Genomic DNA, 12,427 nt, shown 5'->3' with positions numbered 1-12,427 from the left:
TCTAGTATGCTAACAAGAAACACTAGCTCAATGTGCAATTTCCGACATGAATAAAAAACGTACATAACAAAGCAAAACATAACAAAGAGCTGGTGAGCTGTAAATAAAAGCAAACTGGTATAGTTTTAAATCATGTGACAACAAAGTAGGTACAATCACGGACCTATAAACAATAATGGATGGTTGCTGGTATGATTGGGTCATTCCCTACCAACAGGTAACCATCCAAATCTCTGCCCGGTCACCGTCCTGACAATATCAGCAGCTGCGACTGTGCAAGAATGTTAATTGAAAATGCCAAATCGTAACACCTTAACAAATACTTGCCGAAAAAAAACAACACACAAGTAGTTGTATGCGTTCGACATAAATAAAGGAATTAAAAATAGTTTAATAGCCCTTGTTATTTAATTTAATACTTTTATTCACATCTGGTTATTGGTTCCAGTTAGCATTTACAAGAGGAACCTGTCCAGGTGCGGGTTATCCTTTTAAGTTTTGAGAGCACCTTAATTATTTCCTTTGGGAGGCTGTTGCATACCTGACTGGCCTCAACGCGGAAAGAGTTCTTCCCACATTCATACTGATGGCACATCTATACACTTTTCATATTTGAGATTAAACTTACTTGTCTTAAAATGTAAAAGGTTTTGAACATATTATAGTGAGATACCATACACACAATTATAAGTTTCAATAGGGATGTATCTTACCCTGTTCATATGTAATGTTGGCAATTGTTCAAAGCATATGAATAAGATTTTCGTAAGCTAAGTATATCTTTAAAAAAAAAAACATTTTTAAAGCTCTGTTTTGAGTCTTTATTTTATTTTTCTGTGTTGGTCAAGCTACAAAAATGCCAAACCACAGGACAGTAGTTGAGCATGGATCTGATAAAATAGTTAGATATAAGAAGTTTTGGTGTTGATTGTCAAAAGTTTGCTTAGTTTTTTGAAGGGTATTCATGAAATTGCTTAGCTGCTTTTTCACATTTTAGAAATCTGGGCATTAAAAATTAATAAACTATCAACCCCAACGCCTAAAAGTTTAACTTGCTCTTTAAAAACAATAGTGTGATCAAGTGTATTGAATTGTTTTATTTCTTTAACAGACTTAAGTTGAGCCAACTGAAATAGCTTGGATGTTGTCAGGGGTAGCCTGCATTTGATCGGCAGTAAAAAGTTTATCAAAATGTTATGTTCTTCTTCAAGAGCGGTCTTACCAACACCAGCATTTTTTTACACACGGAAAGAGTATTGTTATCTGCATAATTATACAAGGTTACCTTATTGATATAGTAGAAAATGTCATATTGGGAAGGATGTTGAATATTAAAGGCCCTTATATTGATCCATGTGGCACGCATTTTAGGGTTGAGTCCCAATCACTGGTATTTTGACCAAGTTTGACCCGATAAATTGTGTTTGTATTCGTTCTATATGATTCTTATCATGGAGCCCCATACTTCAGATCCATATACAGCAAAATCGGCTTTACACATTAAGCTTATCAAACAGTTAATTTTATGATCAGGATTAATACTAGAACATTTATTTAAACATTTCCTTATTGTGTATCTTGCCTTTTGCGCTTGACCAGCTAGTGTTTTGTGGCCTGCATAAGATCGTCTTGTTGTAAAAACTATACCCTAGTTAGTATAATTACTAGTATTCACAGTTTCAATGGCGGTACCATCATATATAATTTCTAATGCTTCTGCTATTCTTCCGCCTTTTTCTGAAAATTAACAATTTTCTTTCCCTTTTTTTACCTTTTGCTTGTATTTTTTGCAGTAGTCGCATGATATATCAAGATTATTGAAGTTCTTCCGCAGAATTAGCATCATTCGGAACTCTTCGGCCATTTTTTTTATCGAAAACTAGCTCGGATGTATGCCGGCACATCAGTAGAAGTACGAGTAGTTCGTAATTTTTTGAATGATATCATTAATTAAATGTAGTGTTTAAGCTTGCATTTGTTTATCTTAGTTTAAATTTATTGCCGATGAAGTGTATTATTGCAAACATAATTAAGATTCCCAAGGGTTAAGTCATTAAGTCTAACTGCTAAATTAAATTGAAGTACAACACATACCTAAATATTACTATTTAAATGTTATTTTGTAATTTGATAACTGAAAATACCAAGACTTGGTAGACACTTGTAGAGAGAGGGGTTGGAAGACATGGATCTTCCCAGTGGAAGTTGGATGCAGAGGCTTTCCATCACAGTCAGTGTGGAAAATGCTTGGAGCTGTGGGCATCAAGGGACGAGTCAGAAAGACCGCCGTCCACGCTCTTGGGAGAGCTGCAGTGAGGGCGTCCAGTTGGCTCTGGCTACGACGCAGTGAACCGAATTGGAAGCCAACATAGACGAGGTAGTGACTGATCACCACTACCTGCCCCGCCATCTAGAGGGTGTACCGAGATAAGGGGCGAAACACCCAGTGACAGATGGGCACTCGGCTGAGGACGTCTATGTTAAGCAGTACAGCTGTATCTTAACAACATGTACACTGTATAAAAAGTACTGTTTATGAATGTCGTAAGGAGCCCATGAGGATGGACCCGAACGCATCGTCCCTTTTACGAGGCAAACAAAAGGGGTCCTCGGGGCCTCAAAAAGAAAAGAAAAATGTGCACATTACGAAGTGGAGAATACACCTACATACCATATTGAAGTCTGCACATAGGGAAATGGAGAATGCACCTACACATAACAACACAATGAAGTTTGCACATAACATAATAATAAGTACATGTACACATAGCATAAGAAAGTATGCACATAACACAATAGAGAATCCAAGTAAACACAAAGAGTTGTGACAACGTTGAAGCAACTTTACCGCTTCCGTTTTATTAACGTTTTGCTATTTAACGTTGTCACATTGTAATAAAAATTGTCGAAATGTGGCTTTATACTATTAATTTACGTATATATATGATCTACAATATAACTTTCTAAATAAGCAAAAGAATAATTCTCACACGGTTTTGTCCTTTTGAAAACTGTTATGCAAAAATGTTGTGGAAATAAACAATGCTATTCTAGATTAAAAGTCGTTTTCTAATTCCATACCATACTGTTTTTGGAAGTTTTATCTTAACTGTTAGAACTTTCTGTAATTCTAGGAACTAAAATTGGCATTTTAGCCCATTTCTAGGGAGCAATAAACTTCCAAGCTTCCCTGTAAGTGCAAACCATAGAAGTGTCATCATTTGCATTACACAATACATTTATTCACCTTCATTACCTTCAGGCAATGACTTTTCTGTTCCTTAGGGACCGCTGAGTATGTTTTAATGATTCTTGAAACTAACTTAATTATACCGCTTGAGTCTGTTCCAGCAGGTATTGACAGTATTGAACTGTCGGAGTTACGTTCAATTAAACCTGAGGACCCCTGTTTTCATACCGTTTCGATGCATAATAAGCTGCTGTAGTGTTACAGAATGTATTATTTTTGGTTCAAGCTGGTTTCAATTTCTCAAATGATTCATTTTGCTACGGATGTTATAGAGGTCCGTGGTTTGCTACACATCCGGAATGAAAACAACCACTGTCTTTCATGAGTACTCATTATTTAAAAACATTTGCAGTGTTTTTTTTAAGTAATGTAAGCTCAAAACTATGCGTGTGATTCGCAATTTTTGGCCCAGGACCCAATGCTTATGAATATGCCAGTCCAATTGATGCATTCAAGGATGTTTGAAAATGAATCACTGCATGCACTTATGATCTGGAGGATTTTATGACGTAAAACCATGAACAGCAGGATTTTAACGGATTTCAAAATGCCTTTTATATTTCAAATTAAGGTTAACTTAAGTTATAATTGTTAGGTAAACGCATCCTCAGGGTAAAAGGCACTCCCTGAATACGTTTTGCAAGGGATGTTTTTTTCTTTCAAGAATAGTATCCATCAAGGTCATAAATACTTACGGAATCTATTTTGCCTCGGCTGTTTTAATATTAAACTGCTTACAAGTCATTGAATATACCACTTTGAAAATTGCATATTCATCAACTTACTGTATTGTCTGTTAAGTGCATACAACATAAATGCAAACAATATTTGTAAAATGCCTTTTATACCAGGGTAAAGTACAATTTACTCCTTTCGCTAAATCTAGCGACTGCACTTAAGCAAATAAAAAAATGTTTATATTCTGTAGCACGATTTAAGCTAAAACTTGTATCTATGATATTGTGGATGGATCCAGACTTTTTTCTCGTTCTATCAAAAGAAAGCATGTCTCTGTTATGAATGTAAATAAAGTATAAACATGTACATGTATATTTGCATAGACGATAGAAAATTCGAATCTTGCCTAAAACTTGAACCGAACGCCAAAGCTGACGCGAGTCATAAAGCCTCCTTATTCTTCGAATAGTCGAGCAAAAATTTTTAAGGGGAGAAAAATTAATAACTATAAATAATAGGATTATGGTTCATGTCCCTTTCATCGTCATCAATCTTTATACCAAATTTGGTTTCAATCCTATCAGTAGTTTTTGGACGGTGCCCGCTCAGGGCAGCGTTCATTCTCTAAACAAGGGTGTGACTGACATTCTCTGGACAAGGGTGTGACTGACAGAAGGACAGCCAAAGCGGCTACAATATGCTACCCAAAGGGCTAATGCACAAATTCACAAGCTAGTGAATGTACCACTTTAAATTGTATGACCTGTACACATCTATACCTATCTACATCCCAAGATTCGATGCTATAGAAATATGTACTAGACAAAATTAAGGGCAATCACTCGACTCATACTGGAGGCAATCTATATTTCTGTAGTTTCATCACACTGCCTAATAGACTTTTGGAGATACGCACAACACAAGATTCCATGTTGTTGTTTTTTTAAATATTTTAAGGGCCATACATCTGCACATACTGGGTGCAGCCACACTTTAAATCAAAGGTGCACAACTTTATTTGCTGTTTAACATTACTGCAAATATGCAACACACAAGGTTGCATGCTCTAAAGGGATTTATTTTACCAATCTAAGGGCCATAACTCTGCACACATAAAACTCCAATTGCACAAGTTGCTGCTTAAGATTTCTTTAAGGTTTCATCGTCCTGGCATACTTTTGGAGATATGTGTGACTCAAGATTTTGACAGGCAGACAGATTGTCGGACAAGGGCATACCAATATGCCCACAACCACCTCTCTTAATGGGGGCATAAAAACTTCCTTGACCAGTTATTGTGGATTAACTATCCTTCGGGTTATTCCATTTAAACATATTACCCCTGGGGGAATGCACTTTTAAATTATACCACTCCCCTTCAGATGCAAATTTACTCTTTTGGGGTCTAAGTTAGCGAAAAAAGACACCCAACCATATACAAAGAAATGAGTTGCCTTCCCCCTGTGGATTATAGATTCTACTGAAAAAGCCCTTAAAAGAACAACACCAATAATTGAAATGAAATTTATTTACACAGAAAGTTGCATGAAGAAAAGTGTCTTATGATACAAATATACAGAATTTAAGCTGAGAAATAAAGCAATTTGCAAACGATAGCACGTTCGAGAGAATATACCAACCCACATGAGGCATTCAGGTAACAGAGCTTTTTATCATATGACAATTCCTTACAAAGGACCAGTCTAAATTTTCTTTGTACTGGAATAATAATTTTAATTTACAAGTACATACCCTACAGTAATGATCCCACCCACCGACCCCCTTCCCCCATTATATTGATGAATTGGTATTTACAAGATTATTCAGTTAATTACTTTCAATAACAAAAAATGAGAAAGCATGCAAGCCAAAATGAAAAGACAATATGAACCTAGTAGCATGTTACATTGTAGCAGAGCATACCATTAGAATGGGTTTTGAGACTACTATATTTCCTTACTACAGTTTGAGAATGATAAATGTCTGAGAATATAAGTCATGGCAATTCAATTTCTATTTTCTGATCAAGCATATAGCAGTTTTCTAAATGACAGAGGCCATAAGACGTAAGGCTTAAGAAATTTGATATATAGTTATGTACTTGACTTAACGAGTTAAAATCATAGTTAAGCGAAAAAACAACAAAAACTTTATGATACAGTGATTTAGCCTTTAGACTAGCCCTGACTGTATGTTGTATTATTATTTTAGCTGACTGCTTTTCTGTTACATAAATATATTCATAAGATGGGTTGCAGGTTAGTCAATGGTAGACTAGTTAGCCTCCAGTCTGGTTTCCAGGTCAGACTGGATTTTTTTTTTCTAAACTGGTAACAGGTTAGTCATTGCTAGACTGGTCGAGCTGCAGGGCATCCCGGGTCTGTTCCATAGTCTCAAGGCCCCAGTTCATCAGCTGGTCTTGGGGCAGATAGACGCACACGCTGCACAGTTTCAGAATCGTAACCACCTTCGTCTGCGTCTGAAAACGGCAAAAGGTGTTGTTATTTAATCCATTACAGTTAACGCTTATTGGATTAAGCTTCTGTCTGATGAAGGCGAGCCCCAATGAAGGTGTAATCTCGCAGAGGTCCATTTCCACTGCATAGATGATGCTTGAAACCACAATGCCATGGGTGAGATGTGGAAATTTATCACATGGATCACCCCTTCATAAATGGAGGTTTTCGGTTATGCACATACATGAAAATACTTGTACTGTTGTACACTAAGTTTAAATGTCAATTTTCAATTTACATGTATATCGTTATGCAATGATTTGCAAGTCCAAACATATCCAAATATGTTGCATTCTTCAGAAAATAATCGCAATTGCCGAAAGGCAGTTCTTTAATGAATGAAAGTTGAGGTGTAAATATTACACCTACAACTCAGTCATCACCACCATGAGAGTTTCATTTACAGGACGTTTGTGAGTATATTACTCCCTAGAAATGGGTTTTTATCTTTGAAAGTTGTGTGATTGATGATTGACAGCGCAGCAACATCAATAACTTTTGATGGAACCTTCAAAGGTGAGGGGTTGAAAGTTTAAATATCAAAATCTAATCCCAATGCTACATTTTAAGCTGCAATTTCAATACCAGGTAAGTCCCGAATTGAAATTAATATCTTGAAAACACTTCTGTGGAATTGGCATGTTTTGCACATCATTTCAAATTTGATCATAATAATAAAGAAATTCTCATTGTTTGAGTGATTTGACCTCCCTTGTTTGAGAGAAAAGTTTGAGAAATTGATGGCTAGGAAGTTAATATTTCAAACTTTCTAGTTCTTAGAGCTGCACTTTCACAAATTGAATGTTTTGACAACTTTCAAAAAAAATAATCTTGGAATGAGCCAATTTTTGCGTAAATGTCTGGAAACCAGTAATATATGACTGCTGACAAAAAAATCAGATCACAGATTTTCATATTTATGTTTGAAAATTGATGTTTCACGCCAGTCAATCTGTGAGAGTGCAGCTTGAGAATGGAAGCTCTGTCTAGAAATCTTCAAACCTGTAGGTTAAGCCTGTCAACAAACAGGAAGACATTCTGTTCTGGGTTGGCCACAATTAGTCCACTGTCGTCCTTGCAAGATAACAGGTACATCGACTGCTTCTCTATGTCGCTGTGGCAGAACTCAAAACTCGCCTGAAAAAATAACAAGGTGATTAAAACACCATTTTCTCCTTAGACCTTTCAATGACAACTGTTACAGGACTGGTACCATTTTTATGAACATTTCGAACTGAACTGAAAATTAATCGGCAACAATCAATTGTATTTGGTCAAAATGATCATTGATTCAACTGGCGAGTTGTTTTTCTTCTTTCCTCTCCCTATTTGCGTTTGGTTATGTTCCGCAATTCTTTTTCCTTGGAGTTAATTTTTTAATTTGGAAGTGTTCATTTGTTATCGTTAACAATATGGCCAAAAGCAACAACAACACTTAATAACTTCAAACATACACATAACATAAGCATAATTAAGGATAACTAGATATTGAACAAGAATTAAACTACAACAAAGGTATTGTCGAAAACCGATTGTACGATCGATACTCAGTTACTGGAGTGGAACGGATTATCAATAGTCAAACTGGATCTGATTCCCAACACTTGTGTTTACACAACACCAACAACAACCCAAGGGCTATCACAGAACTCCTGTGAGCACAACAATTTACTGTTTACTTTCAAAGAAAACGACTAATAACATGTCATTCAAAAGAAAGAAAAATTGTCAACTTTCACATTATAGTAAGTTGTTCTATATCATACATGTGGCTTATTTATAGTTATAAAAGAATAAGATACCATTTGTCGTTACAGTTACAAACCTCGATCTTTCTATATGGCCCTATTTCGTCTTTCCACTTAGAGAACACAGTGCATTCTATCCTGTCCAGATCTTTACGGGGCCACAGGAAATAGTCAACATTGCTGGTACAGCCAATCAAGTCCTGAAATGAATTATATAATAAGTACGGTAATTGGAAAAATGATGATATCAGTCTGCCAATTAACAATTGACAAGTAGAGAGAGAACAGGGAGGATTTGCTTAAAGATTTTCGCTATCGAGCACTTTACAACAAACTCTTGAACAACAGTACTTTAGCAGTACATTAGCTGATAGTCTAGGGCTGTCTTTGCGCTGTAATAGAAGGGGCCATGGGCCTTCCAAAGGGCAATATTGCTGATGAACGTGAATGTCGAATGACTGCAGTACTACTTATTCATATTATAATGTCAAATTAGTGCATAGTTGTGCAATAAAATTTAGATTCACATTAATACAACTTGATTCTAACATGTAACAGCATATTGCAAAAGAAATATGTCTACATGTATCTCATGGCATTTTTTGTCAAAAGGGGAAAAAAAATATTTGTTTACAATATGGGGAATGCGACCGAAATTTGGCCCAAAATTACTTGAAAGACAACCCTTGAGTGAATATTTAATTTTTGTTACACCTCTGTTCATTATTTAGTTCCATTTAATTTCACTTGTGATTATACTGCATGTAAAACCATAATATGTTCAATCTTAAATATAGTTTTTCTATGAAACTTGCGAGACAAAATATATGATCTTACATTAAAATTTACATATATTCTTAAATTCATCCCTAGGAAACAGAGAGAATACCAACCCTCCTCAGAGGCTGCCACTTGGGCGCATGAAACTGCACAATGTCTTTCTCCAGAAGTTCCTTTGTACTCTCCTCAGAATAGGCATCTCTCTGTATAGAAAAACAATGGGATAAATTAAATTAACAGTAAACATAACATTCAGATAATTATATATTAATTAGAGTAGGTATATGCTGTAGAAATCTGAGTGTGTTCACTTTTGTCATATTAGTCAGAAAACTGTTTCCATTGTTGTTGACAGTTAAATAGTGACCTTAATTAATCTAGAAAGTAATTTGAAGTTGAGCATGCTTATAAATTCTGAAAGAAACTGTTGCACAGACAAGAGAAACTCTGTTTAGTTATCTTTTTTTTTTTTAAAGAGAATCACTTAGTAATGTATGTTGGCTATAGTATAACAAGTTGGTTTTTAACCTAAAAAAGTGAAGGGATGAAAATTCAGAATATTGAGACCTGGTGTTCATGTCACTTTTCTTTAAATACAAATTTGTGAAGTTTGCAAGTCACAGTTACAAATTATCTAATATTTAAATCATCAAGTTAGACAATACAAGAAAATTCATACGAGTTTCAGAGGCATAAGCTGCCATATTTCAGAAGAAAACTTCCAATATTGTTGTCAAGGAAGTTCATACAGTACTTCCAGTTTCAATTTCTTAATGGAAGCCCTGATTAAATCTTCAATTTCAAAGTGAGTTGATCACTTTGTAACTAATACAGATTGATATCAATGAAATATTTTTCATCATATAATTAATATACCTTTGCTCCTTCCATAATGCACTCTTCATAATTGTTGGTCATTACTGGGATTACCTCAGAAACTTCAAATACAGCATTTTCTTTCTGCAAAGGATAAAAAACAAACATGTATGTATCTAACCTGAAGATATGAATATTTAATATCAATACTATATGTAACCTGTCAAGTTTAACTGTTATTTTAAATTTAATCTTAGTATATTTTTGATGTTATGAAATGCAGAGATGGTCTCTAGGAGGGATAAAGCATTAATGGTAAAAGAGATCTTCTGAAGTTGAAACTGCATGGTTTGGAAAAACAAAAATCAAGAATTAGTTTACATGGTTGTTGACTGTTGATTAGCTCATTGTGAGAATGTTCAGTGTTCCCATAAATTAAAATAAATCATCATCATAGACAATGTAGAAAATATATTAGAAGTGTATGCCAATCACACCTTTCCTTTAAAGTAAAAGGTGATCAACATCTTAAAGCTGAAGTGGTCGGCAAGGGATTCCTGTTTCTTCTTTAGTTGATTTTGAAGCCTTCGTAACATGCAGCTCTTCCTCATTGACGGATCACCCAAATTTGTGGACATTTTTGTTTATTTTTCAGAATGAAATTATAAATAACGACAACTTTTCAAAGATGAAAGAAGATGATTGGATGATACTCAAATGCGTGAACAAACAACATACATTTCGTTAATTCTAATATTCCTACATTTCATCTACATATTTACAAGTCCTCTGAGCAATTATCAGTTTGGGTGCAACGTTAAAGTCTCCATTTCCATTAAGCTTCTAGCGATTTCGCGACGTTCCAAAGTGAGCAATAACAGAATATGGCAACAGAGTTGACAAAAATTGAAAGAAATGGCTGTGGCAAAATAGCCCAACACAAATGTCCGTTATGTATTCGTTGAAAAGTACAACAGTGTTCTCCATAGTGATATCGTAAAAGGTGTTTTATTTTTGCTTAAAAATGTCATATTTAAAACCACTGTCATGGTCAAAATGACCAAAATATTTAGCCTTTTCGTGGAGTGATGAGCCAGCGGAAATTAATTTTCGACTTCCGGGTTGTGACAAAGTTCACACTTGTAAAATATGCAAAGGTTATATACAACTATTTTCTTCAGGTGGTACGTAAAACAGGATGGTTAAAATTAGGGAACGGCTAGAAATGTATAATTGAATGCTATGAAAAAATCAAAGGCCTCATTATTTTCATAAATGACAAAAAAATGATGTATTTAATATGGTTTGGTCATCTGAAGCGACATCTGATTGATATAAAGATTAATAAAACGTAAATTGATTCGACAACATTCAGCCAAAGGCATTAAAATGATACATGAAAAGCAAAGCACGTACATTCTAAAATCTGATACCATTTAACATATGCATGAGAAGGAAAACACTGGCGAGTCAGTAAGTTGAACTTCAAAATGCGTGGTTTCCGTCCCAATCCTTGAGCAGAGCGATTCGTCCCATGGTCAAAGGCCATTGCGTACCTTACGGTTTGGCAATCTATAACCTTTTTCATCCTCGACGCATATGTGACTATGCTATGCCGTTGTGAGGTATGCAGCGTGCAAATAATTTAGCTAAAATCGTATATAGTAATTATTAATGATTATCTAAGGAAATATCTGGCTACACCAACCTACAAAGCCTCCAAGGTCTATGCAGTATCACTATTTTGAAGCCTAAAATGACACTGGTTTCACACTCTAATGACGACATAGAAAAAAGAGTAACCGGTACACGTCCGTCCTGCAGAATGAGAGGTTGTGACCTCTGATGTTTAAAATGTGGCAGGGAGTGTTGTCTTTGTGATTAAGTTCATTACGATGTGTTTTTGCATCAGTGCGTCGCTGCTGTATTCCGGTCAAATGTTTGAATCATGTCACTGGTGCTGCCCGTGGTTTTGTTATCATACTCTAGTAAATTGCTTGTCCATAATAAAATAGGAAGCCTTCATAGGGTATCAATTTCTTGTGTTCGGATCACTCGGTATGTGATCTATCCTCTGCACATTGTTAACGGTACAAGCGTTGTGTGCTGGGACAATACTGTATATGTCTTACAAGTTTAGAATGACACGTACATACGATATCACGAGGAACCTAATGAACGCGAGTATCAGCGACAATACTGTGTACGTTGCACAAGTTTAGAATGATACGTACATACGGTATTACGAGGAACGTGATGTTCGCGAGTATCAGCGACAATACTGTGTACGTTTCACAAGTTTAGAATGATACGTACGTACGATATCACGCGGAACGTGATATAAGTGAGTATCAGCGACAATACTTTGTATGTTTCACAAGTTTAGAATGACACGTACATACGAAATCACGAGGAACGTTATGTACGCGAGTATCAGCGACAATACTGTGTACGTCTCACAAGTTTAGAATGACACCTACGTACGATATCACGAGGAACCTAATGTACGCGAGTATCAGCGACAATACTGTGCACATTGCACAAGTTTAGAATTACACGTACGTACGATATCACGAGGAACGTGATGTATGCGAGTATTAGTGACAATACTGTGTACAATGCACAAGTTTAGAATTACA

At 35.6% G+C, this 12,427-nt stretch overlaps 1 protein-coding gene across 1 annotated transcript; it reads right to left on the bottom strand.

Moving 5' to 3' along the window:
- Positions 1-5,438: 5,438 nt before the first annotated feature.
- Positions 5,439-10,915, bottom strand: LOC128212784 (uncharacterized protein C6orf62 homolog). The gene is made up of 6 exons (XM_052918093.1): positions 10,286-10,915; positions 9,849-9,932; positions 9,086-9,175; positions 8,270-8,392; positions 7,447-7,581; positions 5,439-6,407 (listed from the first exon to the last, which is right to left on the bottom strand). Exons 1-6 carry the CDS (start codon positions 10,424-10,426, stop codon positions 6,267-6,269), a joined length of 714 nt encoding a protein of 237 aa, XP_052774053.1. The 5' UTR covers positions 10,427-10,915; the 3' UTR covers positions 5,439-6,266.
- Between the last annotated feature and the right edge of the window lie 1,512 nt (positions 10,916-12,427).

Source organism: Mya arenaria, chromosome 13, assembly GCF_026914265.1.
Source record: "Mya arenaria isolate MELC-2E11 chromosome 13, ASM2691426v1".
Lineage (NCBI taxonomy): Eukaryota > Metazoa > Mollusca > Bivalvia > Myida > Myidae > Mya > Mya arenaria.
Note: the sequence above shows the minus strand (reverse complement) of the source record. Positions and strands in the feature narration are given on the sequence as shown.

Bases quoted from the DNA above. Each gene is read 5' to 3' on its own strand.
- LOC128212784 (XM_052918093.1), bottom strand. From the start codon at position 10,426: ATGTCCACAAATTTGGGTGATCCGTCAATGAGGAAGAGCTGCATGTTA. The intron at 9,933-10,285 runs GTGTGATTGGCA...TATCCTTTGCAG, and splicing joins CCTTTTACTTTAAAGGAAAG to AAAGAAAATGCTGTATTTGA. The intron at 6,408-7,446 runs GTTTGAAGATTT...TGCCGTTTTCAG, and splicing joins TTGACAGGCTTAACCTACAG to ACGCAGACGAAGGTGGTTAC.